The following is a 20,274-nucleotide window of genomic DNA, read 5'->3' on the forward strand; positions in this document are numbered from 1 at the left end:
AAATAAAAAAAGCAGATTAGAATTTGTTGTGGTCCCTCCCTGGACCTGTGGGCCCCTAGAATCATTACTGCCTTTCACCCCACTAGCTACGGCCCTGCCGCTATGAACTGGCACCGCTCCAAAATGCTATATGTGTTAGGCTTATTGTCTGTGTTCCGTTACTGTTTTCTGGTTCATGAATAAGGTATATAAGGGCTGTGTAATAGGGAGCGGAGGTACTGGTAACTACCTTCACCCTCCTCCAGCACACTTATTGATTGAGGACTGGAAATTAAAATGCATCTATCTTCCACTATAAACTCTTCAGACATGATTGTAAGTTCTGTTCTCTGGTTTGTGTACAGCTATGTTGTGTTTTCTGTTGTTTACTTCGCTTGTGGACCTGTTGAAAATTAGTTTTTGCTTGAACTCCCCATCGTGGGTGTGTATTTGTGTGTGTGGACCCATGATAATTTTTGCATTTTTAGATACTCAATAAGACATTATTTGGCATGTTTATTAAGTCATTTTCCTCGGCTGATCCCCACAATATAGGTGATTTCAGGTTTTACTATCCTTGTGGGACATTTGGTCCCCAACACATATAGCCATATGGAGACATCACCCACTCACACAGACACGTACTGACACACACACATAGCCTAGCTGGAGTCAGCCGTTCTCATTATCGTCAATGTGAAATTACTGCGCATGCTAAATGGATGCATCTGTGGTTGTTGGACATTCGGTTAAAAGCCTCTCTACCAGATGAATATGGCTGCCACTGTGGTATGCTACTGAAATGGCTGATATAGATTTATGGTTATGATTAAACGTGGAGCCAGGGCTGCTTTTTAAAATGGTATAGTCGCTCAGGCCTGAATTTAAGCGTCTCTAACTCAGATCTACTGTTCTGATTCTGGGAAAAGAACTCATGGTGTTTTAATATAGTGTCCATAATGTGGGCTGCTGCTAACATGGTATGCATGTATATAAATGATCAGCATTTAGGGGACACACTGTGTGTTTGTGCATGCAATGGTGCAGTGTAAAGACTTACCCTTACTCTTTAATGAGATGGTTCACCCAAAAATGAAATTTCTTTCATCGCTCATTCAACCTCACCAGTATGACCTGTATGTAAAGGAGATGTTAAGCAAAATGTTAGCCTCAGTCACAATTTACTTTCATTGTATAATTTTTCCAAACAATAAAAGCAAATTTACATTTACATTTATGCATTTGGCAGACGCTTTTATCCAAAGCGACTTACAGTGCACTTATTACAGGGACAACCCCCCCGGAGCAACCTGGAGTTAAGTGCCTTGCTCAAGGGCCCAACAGTGGCATCTTGGTGGTGCTGGGGCTTGAACCCCCAACCTTCTGGTCAGTAACCCTGAGCCTCAACCACTGAGCCACCACTGCCCCAAATGGTGACCGAGACTAACCCTGCGTCTCAATGTTCATACTATGCGTTCTTGGTATGTGAAATTAGAATTAGTGTGTCTCAACTCATGCTTAAAAAGGTATGCCAAAGTGGTTCGGATGGTCTACTAGTGTGGATTCGTTCATGCTTTTTCAGCACAACCCCTTGCTCGATGCAAGGTTCGCTTCAGAACTACATTTGTGAAACATAGAAAAACTACAATCATGGTGGTGAGACTGACGGTGCTTCATCAGTTCTTAAAAGTTTTGTTGCATTAGTTTAATGGTTGATTGTTGAGGAAAGATACTAAAGTTCAAACAAAGTTCTTGCTGCAGGACGAGCACACTGATTGGCTCCTTAAAGGTGCTGTATAAAGGTGTCGGCATTCTGAAACTTCCATGAGACAAAGCTGTTGAATTAGACACACCATCTTTTTCCAAAGCACGCCCTCCAACCCAAGGGGGTAGATTTGGCTTAAACATTGGGGGGATTGGAGTATTAAGCATTTACCCATGTTTCCACTTATCGTGGTATAAATAATGGGGGGTTGTACTTGCTTGTTTTGATTATTGGGAGGGGGTATAAGCCACTGCTCTGAAGATATTGTTGAGACTGTAGAGCAGCAGTGCCTCTTACAGTTGTCAAACACAATAGAAGAAAAATAGTGCCCTCAGCTGACAACTGGAATGAATCTGAAATATGGCATTAAATCTGAATGATCAGCTTCAGCTGCTACACTATGAAAGGGTGCAAAAGCCTTCTGATTGGCTGATCAAAGAATGTACTGTGGCTTGGCCCCTAATGAGTAACATGAATCTATTGGTCAATGTAACAGGATGATTGACAGGTCAGTGTGCGGTGACAGGATGCACGTAACTATACAACCAAGGGGTCTATGTTTTTAAGACGTAATTTTATGACATAGTATGTCTCAATACTTGCACACTATTTTGCTACACAATAAAAACTGGTATGTGGCATGGGGGGGCGTGGTCATGTGTCTGTCTGCGGGAGAGCGATAAGGCTTGTCACCTGGGTTGTGAGTACTCTTAACACCTGTCTCTAATTATATTGATGGTGAGGGAGACCTGAAAAGGCCTGCTAGAGCATCAGTGTGAGGGAGAGAGTGACTGGAAAGTATGATATTCTGGACTAAGAGAGTCGTTAATAGAGAGTGCTTTCATTTATTGAGATCTTATTTTATGTTATCAATGGTTACCGTCAATTGTGTGCTGAAAACATACAATTAAAAGAAACTGACCTTGAACCTACTTCGTTGTCTACTGACTTCTCCATTGCCCACGAACGTAACGAATCACAGTGTGCTTTTCCATAACAAAAAAAGTAGAAACTTTAGGGGATAGTATTAGTCGGCGAATCGAGACATGGGAGTATCACTTGGGAATATCAACAAGCTACCAATTATAGGAACAAGAAATGCCTCCCTCTGAAATATTATCCATTGATGTCACTGTTGGACAGAAATTGGTGCTTTACACACTATTCTCACATTTTGTAATATTTGTTTTTTGTTTTATTTCTGTACTGCCAATTATTCTCTCATACAAATGTCTTCGAGAAGGCACTATCTCCCTTGCCTCCTCAGGTGAAACGCCCCTGACTGAAATGGGCTGGAGGATATCAGTGGCCTAAAAGGAAACTTTATTTTCGTGTACCACCAAACTACTAGCTCTGCTACAGGAGTTTATTATGTTTAAATACTACCCCTGATTATGGACCAGATTGACTCGCAAATGCCAGGTGCACAAATGTTAATCCTTGTCCAATTCTACAGGAACAATTAGCTGCTAGTACTAAAGAAATGCGCATTTACACCTTTGTAAGATTTCATTAACTAGTTATTTATTTGGGAGATTTTCTGCATATTATCTTTGCTGCATAAAATGTATTTAACATATCTACTGTAGCAATCAATTCCCATATGACAATTATTCCTTGCTAGCATGTCATTTATAGGATATTGGATTGCTCTGCTGTAATGAATATCATGATATGCTGTAAACTGACTACCTAGAAGGCTTACCAAATTGGACAGCGTTTAATTTACATTAATATGGAGAGCAGAAGATTAAAGGGATAGTTCCCCCTTCATCATTTACTCAACCTTATGTTGTTTTCAAACCGCGTTTTAAAAAATGTCTTCGGTTGAACACCAAAGGATTTGTTGGGCAGAATAAAAACCTTAGTCACCAAGCACATTCATTGTATGGAAAAATAGATGTAATAAAAGTAAATAGTGTTTGAGGCTGTCTATTTGTCTAACATCTACGTTTGTGAATATACTGGTTAGGAACAACATGAAGGGTGAGTTGGGGTGAGGATGATACAGAGACTCATCATCAGGAAACAACAGAGACACAACATCATGGAAAACTTTACAGTTACATGCATTTCGTACATTCTTTAGTCGTTGTTTTTGGTGCAGATCAGATGAAGGGTATCCGTTGCATTGATAGTGATGGCATTACAAACCATAAAAATTTGCCTCTGAAGGGCACTTTGAAGGGAGAACAATCATAATAGTCATGCTGTAAGATCGCTTCAAACAGAATTTCCAATAAAAAGTACTTAAATGTGTTGATCTACACATTTCAGCCCTCAAAAACTCTCACATTGGATGGTAATGTCTTTTAAGGGAATAGGGCATAGGGACAATCACTTCTGAATGAAACGTACACATATTATTGCTTTTGTTCTCTGATTTTTGTTTCCGACTTGCGGGTTAAATACAAGTCATTAGGTACCTCTGTTTCTTGGACCATGTGCATAATGCCAATTCCTATTGTGGTCAATTGTGTATACATGCAGGATGGATCCAATCTACAATGCCATTATCTAGGTCTGTTAGTTTTATTTTGCAAAAACCGTATTGGTATGATTTCGGTCAGACTAACGCGTTTACGTGATATTTTAAAAAGACGAATTATTGCTTTATTCCTACTGAAATCGAACTTTTAACATGTAAACTCACTCAGTGATGACAGATTTTTCATTTTTGGGTAAAACATCCCTTTTAATGTAGTATTGTTAGATGTCCAAAAGTTATTCATAATCATAACTCAGGTCAACTTCTCTGGAGTTGAGGAAATGTTTTGCCCGTGTCTGAGCAGTTTAATGTAACTATGATATGGAATTTTCTCTAAAATGAATATGCGGTCATGCCTGGATCAAACCTGTTAGAAAGAGATGGGCTGAAAGAAAATATGACCTCCAGGTATGTAAATAATGTTGTAATGGTATAATCATGCAAGTTTATGAAGTGTGAATGTTTGCACAAACCCGAATGACTGCATCAGAGTGTCCCTCATTTTTGGAATGATGTCCTGCCAAGCTCAGCATTATGAAGACTGTTATGGCTCCTGCTAGCGCTAATGGATTAGCCATTCCATCGGAGTCAAGCAGTCTTTTTATGGCCTTGCGTTTTATGTGTTGTGTGAGTGTGTATGCATGCATTTATGAGTGAGCAGTTATAAGCATCGATTTGGTGGCAACAAATTTAGATTCCTCTTTCTCAGTGTCAAAGACATCAGTCTCCAATTTTGCTCTCTCTCTCATTCCAGCGCTGTCTGCAGATGATGGACCCCCCCTCCCCTGTATGAAGCTACGAGTCACTGTGTGCTGTCCGACCGGTAAGTACCCCCCTTTCATCATCACTTTTTTTCATCTACACATTTTTCCCTGGCAAAAAAAAAAAAAAAAAACATGTCGCCCCACAGACACACACACACATGCCTTCTCACGCACTCAGATATCCCCTCTCTCTGCACGCAATCTCTCTCTCAACTACCCTCCCTCTTCCTGCCAACCTTCCACAGATTTGTCCTCATCATCCCATCTTCCCTCTTCTTCTAATGCATTCCCCTTTCACTGGCTCATCGTTCTATTTTTTTCTATCTTCCTTTGTTTTCAGCCACAATGGTTTTCTCAAATTAAAATAGTAAAGAACCAGGCATGTGTTGTGGTAAACAGCAGTATTCTTGTATTGTTTTTGTTTCTTAAGCATATTTTTTTTTATTATTATTATTAATTGTCTTTATATTTTCTCATTATTTTATTTTTAAAAGCACAACTATGTTGTAAGTGCAGATGATATTAGTCTAAAATGATTACAAAATAATAGAGCAAAATGCCAACCTTGGAAATCTAATGGTTGTACAAATGTTAAAAATGTTACGTGAACTTGTCTATGTACTTGTCTATATGCCATCACTGTAAACATTGGTACCTTCAGGTTATATTTATACCCGATCTAACCCTTAAAAATCTCTTTCTTTTGTGTAACTGAATGTAGTGAGGTTGATTTATTCATATTAAGTAACATTTTTTGGACTTAATTAGAATGGAGTTAATTTAGATTTTACCACACGAAGAACATTTTTGGCTACCTCACAAACCATATTTCATATTTAAAGGAATATTTTGTGTTCCATACAAGATAAACTTGGTCAACAGCATTCATTACATGAAGTTGATTACCACAAAAAAATATTTCAACCCCTCATTACTATATTTTCTTGTTTTATTTACTTTTTAAGCAAACATCAGTAAAGCACTTACAAGTGAATAGACCCAGCCCATAAACAGTAAAATATGCACCGTTACAAAAGTATAGCCACAACATTTAAACCTATGTATTAACATAATTGTAGTGTAATAATATTAGAGATTTGCTGGCATTAACACATTATACCAGATTACAGGGTTTACCAACATTACAAAAATATGTAATATTGGATTTAAGTTTTACACAGATAAAGTTAGTTATTAAGTGGTTTTATAACACTAAAATTATGTTAACATGTATAACTTTTACATCTTGTTTCTATACTTTTGAAACCCTGTGTATTTGACGTTTATGGACTGGCCCCATTTACTTCCATCATAATAATTTTTTTGTAAATTCAAAAGTCGAGTCAAAACAAATGCTGTTGATTGAACTTAATTTAATTGACCCAGAACTTTCTTTTTAATTGTAACTAATTATTGATTTTCTACATAATTTTCGTACCTTGTTGTTGTAAAATTTTATGTGTGAAAGCTTTGTGTGTGTGTGTGTGTGTGTGTGTGTGTGTGTGTGTGTGTGTGTGTGTCCTGTGCATCGAGCAAGACTGCTCTCAGACCCCTGCAGTTATGTTGACCTTCCGCTCGGCTTGACTGATGCGGGATCAGCAGGGAATGCTGCCCAATAAGAGTGGGAATGGCAGTCCAGTCCGTGAGCCATCCGACCCAATTCCACCTTCTGCTTCACACTCATGCCCATACACACACCAACTCAGAAGCTGTCTAACTCAATATCCGCGCCCTGCCCTGCATGGCCCTAAATCTGCCTCTTGGCCTCTCACAGTCTCCTTAACTTCTCATCACTCCATTTGTAATAATTCATTCAGTCCTAATTATACTGTGAAAATGTCTATGTTTGTTACAGTAAGATGTCCACCAGGCTTGTTTAAAATATTTTGTCATAAAGACTGGAACTTCTTAATATTTTTTTATCTTAATATATTGTATAAAATTAAACTCACAGTTTGTATTGATTGAAATCCTATTAGTTGATTTAGTTAATTTTTTACAATTAATTAAACATACAGTAAGAGTGAATTTTAGATAATTTCACTACTTTAGTTTGTGTGGATTTTTGCCATATCCTACTAACATTAAAAACTAAACAAACACCTGAAATATATCTTAATAAATCACCAGGTTTTCCTTTCTCCAATTAAAATGTTTTAAACCACATTTTAACACTTTTCTTTGATCTGTTTCTTTAATTGGTAATCATTTTGTTTGTTTTTTCCTGTCTTCAGTCTCACATTCCAGAAATCAGTATGATATTATAAAAATATCAAAAGACGGTTAAATAAAATAAAAAAAAAATTAAGATAAATTTACAACCTCGCGTAATTAACTTTGTCTTTATTTTTATCATGTTAGGAATACTGTTAATGATCTTGCTAAGTTTTCATTATTACAGTCTGGTATACCTTTTTATAGAAATACTTCCTTAAATTACAACACATGCATATGCATTTTTTAAAAGTTACAGAGGCCCAAAGGTACTGCAAAGCAAGAATGACCTATAGAGCACTGTGTTTAAATCAGTTAGAATTTGGGTAATTGTTGTCTTTATTCCAAAAGTAGTAAATTATACAGACACACACTGTTAAAATCTAAATCTTGAAGCAGTTGTCTTTTAGGAGATGTTTTATTGCATTCTGGTGTTGTGTGTGTTTGGAGATGAAACTGTCTTATGCAATTGATTTGAAATGTTTGCGTGTGAAATATCTGTAGCTGAGAATGATCTGAGCTGGATGTGTTGTTTATTTGAAGAATGTATCAGAGCTACCAATGTTTGATAAGAGAAGATGGGAAAAGGGTTCTTCATTCGTTCTGACTGACAGTTACTTTGTTATCCGTGTTGGATCCTTTAATGAATGCGTGGAATGAAAACTTTTCTTCCTCGAGTTTGCACATTTTCCTCTTCTCATGCACATGCTTCAGATGGTCCATCTCTTTTATCCCTCTCTCTTTCCCTTTCTGTCTATCTGTTCTTTGACCGAAACTAATCCAGACTAAACTGTAGCATCCCTGCTTTTCCCTTCCTCCATTTTTTTTCTCTCTCTTTCTAGTGTTCAGTTGTTCCTGGAGTGGCACTAATCTCCCCCACTCCTATTCTTTTAGTCTCTTCCTCTCTTTCCTCAATTTTATGATCTGTCGTTACCAGAGCAAAACTAATCAGAGGCTCATCCACTACATTTTCACTCGGTCCAGTCTTTCTTCAACCTGACCGTTTATTCATTTCTGGCCACCTTCCACCACGTCTATCCGTTATCCTGATATCTGGATATCCTTCTTTACATGGTGCATTTAAAGGGAGAGTTCATAGTAACCATGGGTTGTCTGCCTACAAATAAATAAAGGCACTAGGCTTTAAAGGCTTCAGAATCATATTGTGCTTTTTTTTTTTTTTTTTTTTGGCCTTTTTGTAACTTTACAGCCCATGGTCACAATGCTTTCGTTGTATGGAAAGTTCTGTGAAGATTCTTCTTCAAAATTCTCATATTGTGTTCCATGAGAAAAAATTGCAGGTTTGCAAAATTAAGGTTTGTAAATATTCAGAAAGAATATTTTTTTTTTAGGTAAGCTATTTCTGTGAGCTTTATTTTCTATTAGTGCTAAAACAGAAAATATTTTATTATTCTTGTTTGCTTCAACTTTGCTCTAAATATCTCTGCTTATTTCATCACATACTTTCAACTCCTCAATCTTTTCCACATCCTTTCTTCTACATCATTCCAGCACTCTTCCTTAGGTGCTGTTGTCCTCTGATCATTAGTATGTTAAGAAGAATGAAATGAGAGTTGTATGACAGGAGTTTGCGCTAGGGCATGTTTCGTGCAGCTGGTGTTTGTTCCTTCTGGTAATGCTGCAAACTGACTTTGGTTCCTTCCTGTACCTGGTCTTTTATCTGACAGTCTGCGTTTGGCTGAGGGTTCTGTCAGACCCATGAGCATTAGCCTCCGAACCATAGCCATAGCGACAGTGCTACAGCCATAGCTGAATCCCAGTTGCGCGGTACTAGCAGTAAGCTGTATTTAAAGTTTAATTAAGCAGAGATCTGTTTGTTTAGGACATTTAGCCATACTGGCCAGACTCAAGAGAAACAGATAAGCCAAGGACAGAACATCAGTAATGCCAAAGGGAATCATGTCACCACAACAGAAAGGTTGGTTAGCGTTGTAGCAAAAGCTTTCTTTTCACTGTCTTGCATGTGAGTAAAGGTATTAAATTGCATGGGCATAGCTAAATGTCTGGTATATAGAAGATGATGTGAATATAGTCCTCATTAAAGACCGTGACAGACTTTGCAGCTCATGCAGTGCAACAGTAAAATGATTCCCCCCAGGGGCGTGTCTAGAGCATTTTCAGTGGGGGGGCCATGCTGGGGCACTGCCTCCAAACGGGGTGGCCGCCAGTGACCAAAAAAAAAAAGCTAAATTCTACAGTATATTACGTAAATCCTATTGATTTTATTGTTTTTTTAACTTGAATAAAGTTACTTGTAAACAAATGTAGTAATAAAGCACATTTTTGATTAATTTAGTTTTTTGTCATCCCATATCCATTAAGTTCAATTTGAGAGCCAGTGTTTATTATTTTTAGTGTTTTCATAAAACTAACAAGTTTATAAAATAAAAGCAATTTTAATAATGAGCCATTTTAAAAACAGAAACGATGTCAACTATTTTCTTTTAATTAGTTTGGCCATTACAATATACAGTAGTTTTATTCACAATCTCTTTCAAATAATAATAATTTTAAAAAAAAATCCCCCCACTGTAATAATTCAAATGGTTTGGCCAAAACATCATAGTGTTTCATTCAACATTTCTTTCAGATTAATTTACAAAAAAGCTGAGTAACACAGAGTTAAAATTTTAGCACTGTAACAGTTCAAATGAAAACACCACAGTTTAAAAATAAAATATGGAACCATTACATTGTGCTCTGCTAATATATTAAAGAACAGTCTTTAGTTTAGAAACAATAAAAACAGTAGCAGAAAGAGAGGAAAACAGTCGAAAAAGAAAGAAGGCAGACCTCAACTAAAACAGCTGGATTCTTCTGTTTCGGTGGTGACTGCAAGCTCACCATTATTATTTATAATGGTTGCAGAGTTATTATCTATATTGATTAAAAATAATGGTATTGAAGGTCTTTCAGTGTTGGATAGACATATACTTATAAGTCAGTTTGCTGACGATACAACATTGTTTCTAAAGAATGAATATCAAATTCCATGAGCTTTACATTATATTAACCAGTTTTCTAAAGCTTCGGGGCGACATTTAAACCTAAACAAATGTGTAATGTTAACACTGCATGAGTTTCCTTTGCAGTCATTATCTAATATACAAATTAAAAGGGAAGTTAAATATTTGGGGATTATTATTTCTAAAGATAAAGATGTTATGGAGAATAAAAATGTGTTGAATAACAGATAAATGTAAGTCCATATTGAATAGATGGCTGCAGAGGGATCTTACACTTTTTGGAAGGGTTCTTTTATCTAAAATGGATAGTTTGTCCAGACTCATCTATCCAGCCTTCTCCTTGCCCATATCGACACAAATGATTAAATTAATAAATAAGGTGAATTTTACATTTATTTGGAGAAATAAGTGTCAGTACATTAAAAAGGAGGACATGATTAAAAAATATGAAGACGGTGGGGTGAATGCTATCGATTTTGTCATTATGAATGGTGTTTTGAAATTGAAATGGTTAAAATCCTTCATTCAAAATAGCCACTCCTTTTGGTTTATTTCACTCCCAATGCTATCTTTAACAAACTGGGGGGAATACACTTTCTGTTATGTTGTGACTTTGAGTGCACCTTTGAGTCCTCACAACACTCCAGTTTGGAATAGTAGATATATAATATTTGGCAGAAAATCTGTATATCTTGAGGAATGGATATCTAAAGGGATTTGGGCTATTGCCCATTTCTTGGATGATAATGGAAATTTGTTACTGTATAGTGTTTTGTGAGAAATTCCAAGTACAGTGTACCGTTAATATTTTTAATAGAATGATTAGAGCTATACCAATTCCTTTAAGATTAATGGTTAAAGAAGACATGTTGTACTCCAAAATCTCCCCAGTACTGAGACAGCTCTCCTTAGAAGGTTATGATTTTTGTGATAAATTTACAAAGAGTCATTAGAATTGTTTTTTTACAGGCTTATTACCCAAACCCAATTGGACGGGAATACGTGCTTAAAGATTTTGAAAAGGTTGAAATAAAAAAAATTCTATTTTAAAAATAATTAAATAATTCTATTTAATTATTGGTTTGTTCATAGTGTGTTTTCTGTTCTTTGTACTAGCTATGCTCAACCTATGGCTGAACAATTGAGGTTATATTCAGAGATTTGTTGATGTACCTTGTTTGTTTGTGTTGTTGAAGGATAACAGTAGTTATTTGAGAAAATTGTTATGTATATTTTGATAAGTCACTTGTGATTTTTTTATCCTTTTTTTGGCAATAAAGATGACTTTATTAAGCTTTTAAAAAAAAAAAAAAAAAAAAAAAAACTTTGAATCACGAACTTCAGTAGAGTCTATAAACTGATTGGCTGTAAAATGAACCAATCACATGACGTCTTATAGGGGGGGAGGGGGGGGGGGGGCACCTGGGGTGGCCAATCGAATTTCAGGGGGGGGCCGGTGCCCCCTGGCCACCACGTAGACCCGCCCCTGATTCCCCCTGAACAGCAGCAGCCTCATGTTTGAATGCTCCCCAAAATACATCCCCGCAGTGCACTTATACTGGAGATGGTTTTAGCCCTTATATATATATATATATATATATATATATATATATATATATAAATATATATATATATATATAATATATATATAATATATATTTCTGTATTTTTTTTTTTTTTTCATTATTTATGAAATTCTTATAACAATTCAAGTGAAAAGTTACATGGAAAAATTTACATTTTAGAATTGTTTAGTACTTGGTGATTGTTTGACATCCCTCTTCTGCTTTAATGACAGCATGCACTTGAACTGGTATAATAAAATCTTTTTGCAGGTTGTTCAATTTTCTTAATTAAAATTAACTAAAGCAACACAATTCCAGAACATTTTGTCACAACTTGATTTCATTGCATTCTATCCAATTAAATTTATAACATTGAGCCAGTTTATATGCACGTTCTTAATATGCTTAATATGCTTATGCTTGGGGGCCTGGGTAGCTATTCGAGTATTGACGCTGACTACCACCCCTGGAGTTGCGAGTTCGAATTCCAGAGTGTGTTGAGTGACTCAAGCCAGGTCTCCTAAGCAACAAAATTGGCCTGGTTGCTAGGGAAAGTAGAGTCACATGGGGTAAACTTCTCGTGGTCGCAATCAGTGGTTCTCTTCTCTCAATGAGGTGCGTGGGAAGTTGTGCGTGGATTGCGTTGAATAGTATGAGTCTCCACATGCTGTGAGTCTCCGCGGTATCATGCACCGTGATGTGATAATACACGGATTGACTGTCTCAGAAGCGGAGACTTGTCCTCCGTCACCCGGATTGAGGTAAGTAACCGCGCCACCACAAGGACCTACTAAGTAGTGAGAATTGGGCATGCCAAATTGAGGAGAATATAGAAATAAAAAAATTAAATACGCTTATGCTTAATAAGCCGACAACACGTGTTGTCATGTCAACTCAACAAACAGAATTCCTTAATCGGTGTAAAGGCCAAAAAAGGCTTATGAATAACCTGATTGACACGGTAGATTTTTGCCCATTACGCCGCTTTCGCATGCTTATCTGGTGTTTTTACTGGCTCATCCAATGTGCACACGTATTGAGCACATGTCTCTTCACGATTTGACGTGAAAAGTAGAAAATGCTATAATTTCCTGTATGTCATATCAACATGGATTTATTGCCTTCTTTAGATAAGCTGATTTTACAGAGTAATGAGCATATTGATGTTTACTTATTCCATTTGAGTTAGGACTACAAAAATAATATCTGTAGCATTCATGAAACTGGGCAGGGGATCTCCATTTCCAAGCATGCTTTGCATGGGACTGGATGGATTGAACAAATGTTGAAATTAAGTGTTATTTTAGGAATTTTTGAGCAAGATGAGAATGCCACGACGTCAATTGCGAACCTGCAAGTCTAATCCACCATGGGTTCCCTCTGGATTTTCCTATGGGTTTTTATAAAGGGGTTATTGAACTTATGTGTAAAATAAGGTCTGTTTTAAACATTACTTGACGATACGTGGAAGTTTTGTTCTACAACATAAATTACGCTTAGTCATACCTCAGATGTTCAGTTTGAAGCCACTGTGTGTTTTTAGTTTGTAATTTAGTACACTTTAGAAAATCCAGAGGGAACCCATGTTGAATTCTCTTCCACGTTTTTAGACTACAACCTTTTTATTTATTTTTTTGAACAGGAGGAGATTTGTTAATGTTTATTGTTTTGTTATATTGGTATTTGTAAAGATTTTTGGGATTACCATTGTGGTGAAGATTGACGCTTGTGCTTAGGTTGAGGATTGTCTTTCACTTTCAAGTGATGATTGATTCGAGTGGTGCTTAGCTCTATGAACACTTACTATCAAATTGACAGGGCAACAGTTTCACTCTCCTTACACTTGCTCAACTGTCATATACAAATGATTAATGAAATAAATTGAGTTGGACCAACATACGAAAATGCATTAATTTAACATTAGTAAATTTAGTTAGTAGAACCTAATAACGTTGAGTTGAAACTACTATAGTACATTGATTTGACCTATTTCAGCTAAATATGTTGTCTGAACTAAACTGACTTAATCTGAATGAAAGAAATTAAATTGCTTGAAAAACGTTCTCAATTTCAATTAAGGATATTGACTGAAAATCTGACCTTTTGTACAAATTAGTGATCGTAGTCAGTGTCACAAATTAGCTTATTTAATATGTGACCCAGAATTATGTTTCTATGTTTACATTTTTGTTCAAAATCCTAAATCTTTGTTTATTTCCAGGTTTAAATTTAATTCTGTATCCCAGTATTCAATGTGGAGTCAGACTTTTGAACGTTGCTGTATATAATGTTCCTCTAGAATTAAGTTATTTGGCGCTTGTAAGTGAAGCTTTCTAAAGTTTATACCGGAATTGTGGTTCTGAGACGCTCTGCTTACTGTAAATCGTAAAACTGAACAACAAACTCTGCAATATTCTGCCTGGATAGAGTGGTGTCTTGTGGATAAATGCTCCCGGGTGCCCTCCCCTTTCATCCTATTCACTTGCTCCGTTCCATCCACTTACTCGGGGCAACTTGTCAAAACATTAATTCCACTGTTGTTTTTTCCCCTCCTCTCGTTCATTCACCATCTTACTTACTCCTGCTCTCCCCTGCTGTGAGAAATCATTTCAGTCACTTCTACTTTCCCTCTAATTGATTCCTCTCTTTGTCTGTTCTTTTTCACTTACTCAGTCCTGCTGTGAGCGCACCGTTTTCTTGTCCAATTTCTGTCCATTACTCAATCTTTATTTCTGTCTTTCCTGCGCTTTTTAATTTTCTTTAAAACCTGAAATTGTGTCCGTTTTTACTACCCGCTTCTGTGGATACCTTGTCCTCCCCCCTTTTTCACCTCTCTCGCCTTGTTCGTTTTTCATTCTACACAGCTTTTTAATAGTTTGAAGGAAAAAAACACCACTAATTCAGTACCTGTACATAATTGTTGTTTTCCCCGCAGTAACCGATTGTTCAGAAAACGTTAACAAAGCGAATCGCTTTCGTTTTTGGAACGTCAGCTGTATTTTCGTTTGGCTATAAAAACTAAAGTTTAAAATTGCAGAAATGGAATGAAGCAGTGAGCAGTCATTTTTTCCCCTCCCTCTTGCCCTTTCTCCATGTCTCGCATCCATTTCCCAGTCGTTGTCTGCACCATATAATAGCAGCCATGTTTGATGCAAGAAATGCGCAACTGCAGCCATTTTGTGCTTGAAAACAAAAAGCTGCCATTTTGTTGTGGCAAACATTTAATTTAAGCAAAACACAAATATGAATTTTAAATTGCAAAATAATTTTTCCTTAGTCTATTTTTCTTCTCTCTTTTTGGATAGTTTGCAAGTGCTGGTGTCTCTCCTATTCAAAATAACAAGCATATTGGCATAAAACTTTTTTATTGTATTATTAAATTATTAGAGTAAGAAAAAATGTAAACTATTCTCATTAATCATAGCTTAATATGTGATTAAGATTGTCATTCCATGTTGAGATTTTCTATTACTTTCAAATTATTACATATTTTTGAGGATACTTTTTATGTTTGCTGTGCAATAGTGCAAATATGTTTTTTTTTTTTTGTTTTTGTTTTTCAAGAGAAATATCTTATTCCTCATTTGTAAGTCACTATGGATAAAAGCATCTGCTAAATGGAAATAAAATGTTTTATAGACAATTTTAATGAACACTGTATTAATTGAGAGTTTCACTTGAATTATTGTCAATGTGAATTGTTGAACCATTTTGTAGTAATTATTTTAATTACAATTATTGATCTCATCAGTGTTTTTTTTTTTTTTTGTTGTTCTTATTATTGTAATTTAATTTATAAAATGCATGTGTAGAATATACTAAATACACTACATGATTTTCTTTTCTTTTTTTAATAGGATAAAATGTTTAGAAATGTAAAAGAGGGGATCATGTCCTGTAACTGGTCACCATTTCTTTTAAGTTTTTCATCATATTGTTTATCACCTTTTGCCTTAATTAGTTCATATTAAATGTAGTGTGAATGGATTTAAACATTTTAAAAATATTATCTTTTTAAGTACAAATATTCCATGTAGCCACTTAATTAATTGGAAATCATACAATCTGCATGCATATTGAAATGCTGTTCAAAGTAGTTTTAGATGGAGTATAGCATGTCACACTGCAGGAAATATCACTTTGCAAAATTATTTCATGTCAACCACCCATGTAGGCTACATAACTAAGTCAAATAAATGTCTTTAGATTTTTGTGGTGCATTATAAATGTATTACATTTATCAAAAATTAAAGCGACTTCATTGATTTACTACAAACTTCTAAAATACTAATTTAACTGATATATCCTATTCAGCCTGTAATGCTAATTAATATATATATATCTGTTTCAGATCTTTTATGTTGATTCATACTCTGTTCAGATACCTTTTTTTTTTTTTTATTAACAGCATGATGTTGGTATTAATCTTTTGTATTTTTTTTTAATTATTTTTTGTTGCTTGAAATTTTTACAAAATTACAGCCTTCTTATCAAAGGAAGGTATATTGTAAGCTTTCACTTAGGTTATAATATCTGTAAGATCTGGTGTAAATAATATGGGCATTTCTGCTGTGTGTGTGTGTGTGGTCCTGTTGGACAGGTCAAGAAAAGTTAGAAAAAGGAAATAAAGCTTTCACTGTCGATACATTTTTAACTACTCGTTTACTTTTAATAGTCAGAATATCACAAAAAGCTCAAATAAATTGGAAGTGTGACATGTTATACTTAATCTAATACTATTTTTAAACGCATTTAACTGTTTATGATCATTCCAATTAACCATTTTGATAATAATGTGTTTATAATTATATCCATGCAGTTTTAAAACCATTTTAATTGAGAGACTTCCTAGCATATTTGCACTTCTAAAAAAATTAAATAACAATATTTTTCACATCATAGGATTTGTTGGTGTAAAACAAAAGGTGAAAAAGAGATAAATGTTACCCAGTCAAAGCACCTAAAATATTCAATTCCCTTTTATACATTTAGATACATTTTAACATCTTGATGATTATTCAAAAAAGTTAATAGACATGTTATGCCTCAACTACCCATTTATGTTTGTACATTGTCTTAAACTTTCTTCCTACCCTGTAGTTTGTATTGCCAACACATTTCTTTTCCAATTTTGCACACACTGACATTTTGGGGGGATTTACTTAAAATATATTAGTAGTATTTTTGCAATTAGTAAATTCAATTTACGGTCAGTTTATGTCAGCTTAACTAGAAAACCTTTGTTAGATATGCAAAAATATATCAGTTCATTCATCTTTATTCACTTGAAAAGGCATGTAACACAAGTAATATTTAACAACTAATTAATGTTTCAACCACAACCTCAGTTCTGTACTTGATTTTTTTGAGTTAGTACTACTTAAAATCTTAATTGTATGGACTTTTAAGGAAAAGAAGTTCAAGGCACTAACAGTTATTCTTTTATTTTATGTATCACTCCAAGTTCACCTTATAATTAATATTTTGTTTTGTACACATTAATGCAAATTAAATAAAGCTAAAAAAGTTATAAATGTTTCTGAGTAGAAGTTATTTCTTTATTTCATTTGTGATGGTTGCTGAGCCAACGACATTTTTTTTTTCATTGTACGTTCTACTTTTTTCCACATCTGAGCTATCTCTGTGCGACTCTCTTGCTCCCTCTCTCTTCATTCTTTCTTTTCTCCATTATGTCGCTTGGTCTGACCCCCTGCTGAGAGAGTGACACTCAGACACAAACCCCCTCCCTCCTTTCCACTTTCGTCTCCTTCCTTTTGCCGTCTGACCTTATTTCAGACTCTCGTCTTCTCTGTGCGTTCTCCCTCTGCTTTTTCTCACACTTCTTCCCTCTTCTTTTCTCTTCTCTGTCTTCACTGGTGTTTCGCTCCATCACTCTATCTTTGTTGCTTTTGTGGCCCCTCTCTGTTCAGTCGTGTATCTCTTGCTCCTTCTCAATTTCAGGTCCCCCCTAAATCCTTCCTTTTCCATTCTCCTTTTTCTTCTTCATCCTCTTCCAGTCCACTTTTTTTGTCCCTGCAGAATCTTTCATTTTTCATTTATTTATTTTTTTGTGCTCTTTTTCTGTGCGCGACCTTTAAAGAATTTGCATTGAGGATGTATTTTGGGGTTGCACAGCCGTTAGTAATTTTTCAGTATGTTTCTGCCTGAGTAATGGTAAATGTGTCTCTATGTGCGTTTTTCTCCTCATTTGTTCTTAAGAATGATGTTCCAAGTTTGTAGTTCTTCAAAAAAAGAAATTGAAAAAGGCCTTACACCTCACATGTCTTTTTCACTCTTTCTTTCTCCCTATCTTCTTTAGTAACAGCTGGATCATCACGACAGGAAGGTATGTGTTTATATGCTATACAAAAATTGTGCCAGCTCTACTTCTAATGTATTTAGAGAAATAGTTAACCTAAAACCTGTATGACTTTGTTTCTTCTGTGGAAAAAGAGAAGAAATTCTAAATAGTAGACAGTACTGGTAGCTTGCTCTTTTCCTTACAATTACATGAATGGGGACTGGTGCAAATACGCTTCAAAAAGAATGCAAAAGCACCGTAAAAGGATCATAAATGTAGTCTATACAGGCCCGGATCTTCAGTGAGGCCAAGGTGGGCCAATCATGTATTTGGCTCACTCTTTTAACGACCACCCCCCACCCGTGCCAACTGTACTACCCACCCTGAGAATGTGGCCCTATGGCCCACCTTACATCCAAGTCTGAGCGGGGCTTGAATCCATGCAACTTGTTAACCTTTTGTGTGCAACACGACCACATGGGGAATTGACATTGCTTCTGAAAGTTAGATTAAGGGTTTAGATTTGAGTTGGGGAGTAGAGTTAAAGGGATGGTTCTCCCAAAAATGAAAATTCTCTCATCATTTAGTCACCCTCATTCCATCTCAGATGTGTATAACTTTCTTTCTTCTGCTGAACACAAAAAAAAAATAATTGTTTTAGAAGAATATGTAAGCTCTGTAGGTTCATACAATGCAATTGAATGGATATCCACATTTTTAAGCTCCAAATGGACATAAAGGCAGCATAAAAGTAATCCATGTGACTCCAGTGATTTAATCCATGTCTTCAGAAGTGATATGATAGTGTGGGTGAGAAACAGATTAATATTTAAGTCCTTTTTTACTATCAATCTCCATTTTCACTTTCACGTTCGTATTCGTATTCACATCATCATGATTCGCACACCTATCAAATCACTTTTGAGAATATAGATTTAACCACTGGAGTCTTATGGATTTCTTTTATGCTGCTTTTATGTGCTTTTTGGAACTTCACAAAATGTAGTACCCATTCACTTGCATTGTATGGACTTACAGAGCTGAAATATTCTTCTAAAAATCTTGTTGGTGTTAAGCAGAAGATAGAAAGTCATACATATCCAGGATGGCATGAGGGTAAGTGGTTAGAGAATTAAAATTTTTGGGTGAACTAACCCTTTAATAAAATATGCATTCCTGTTGAATGTATTACATAATTTAAAACCAAAAATACAAACTACTTTTTGAGGCATTCTTTAGATATTTCACATTGATATTGCAGCACACATCACCCCAAAGTTCAACACCATTTCTAGCGTCAGCCACTTTGGGGGCAGTGATTACAATTTCGGTAAGCACTGACCAATTTCAGCAACAGAAATGTAAACCTACTTTTGCGTTTATTTATAGTGCGATCAGTCCTGCTGTGTGAGTTAAATGTGTGAATGTGGTTAAAAACGCATGTGACCACATCACATTGGAGGTGTAAATCCTAATCTGTCCTGTATGCGTCCCGGCAGCAGTGAAGCACGACCCCTCACCTGTCAATCAACCGCTGCGTTAAAACTAGAGTTTAAACTTTGCAGGTTACATGTGGCTTTACAAGGAAAAAAACATCTGATAAGAAAATTAAAAAAAAAAGCGGATACACAATCACAAGAGCTTATGGATCTTCTTAAGTGTGTCTGATATCAACACAGATGAAAAGCACAAACAACTGATGCTCCTTTAATATAGGTAATCCACTAAAATAACAGATAATTCTGCTTGACATTTTTTGTTTGTGCTTTTCAACTATATCTGGGAGAAACATTACTCCTTTTTTCTACTTTCTTTGTCTTCTCTGATGTTGTTGCACTTTATTATCATGCTGTAACACACTGACATTGATTGATGTATGTTGTCATGAAACAGAGACCCTCCCCTCCAAATCTGAACACAAGTGTTCAGAGGAGATACATTTAAGTGACCTCACCTGTGTCTCACCTGACCACATGTGATCCGATCACCCGAGACACATCTTTATACCAAGTGTAAATGGTGTCTTATAATGTTTTGCATGCTTTTTGAAGCTTAAAGCTCCAGTCAATATTCTTTGTAATTGCTTGGAAAAGTGTGGCCAGTACATTTTTAAAAATGTCTTCTTTTTTGTTCCATGCAAGAAAGAAAGACATATGAGGGTGAGTAAATGATGATGATTTTTTGGTAACATTCTAGCATTTACTTGATCAC

The 20,274-nt window shown here is 35.7% G+C and overlaps 1 protein-coding gene across 1 annotated transcript in view; it reads left to right on the forward strand.

The window, feature by feature from the left end:
• Positions 1-20,274, forward strand: part of si:dkey-246i14.3 (ephrin A4) — a 76,015-nt gene that overhangs the window by 52,179 nt on the left and 3,562 nt on the right. Inside the window, exons 3-4 of the mRNA XM_052144516.1 lie at positions 4,987-5,055; positions 18,082-18,108. Of these exons, the coding sequence (XP_052000476.1) occupies positions 4,987-5,055; positions 18,082-18,108 (96 nt within the window). The remainder of the gene's footprint in view (positions 1-4,986; positions 5,056-18,081; positions 18,109-20,274) is intronic.

Source organism: Xyrauchen texanus, chromosome 15 (assembly GCF_025860055.1).
Source record: "Xyrauchen texanus isolate HMW12.3.18 chromosome 15, RBS_HiC_50CHRs, whole genome shotgun sequence".
NCBI lineage: Eukaryota > Metazoa > Chordata > Actinopteri > Cypriniformes > Catostomidae > Xyrauchen > Xyrauchen texanus.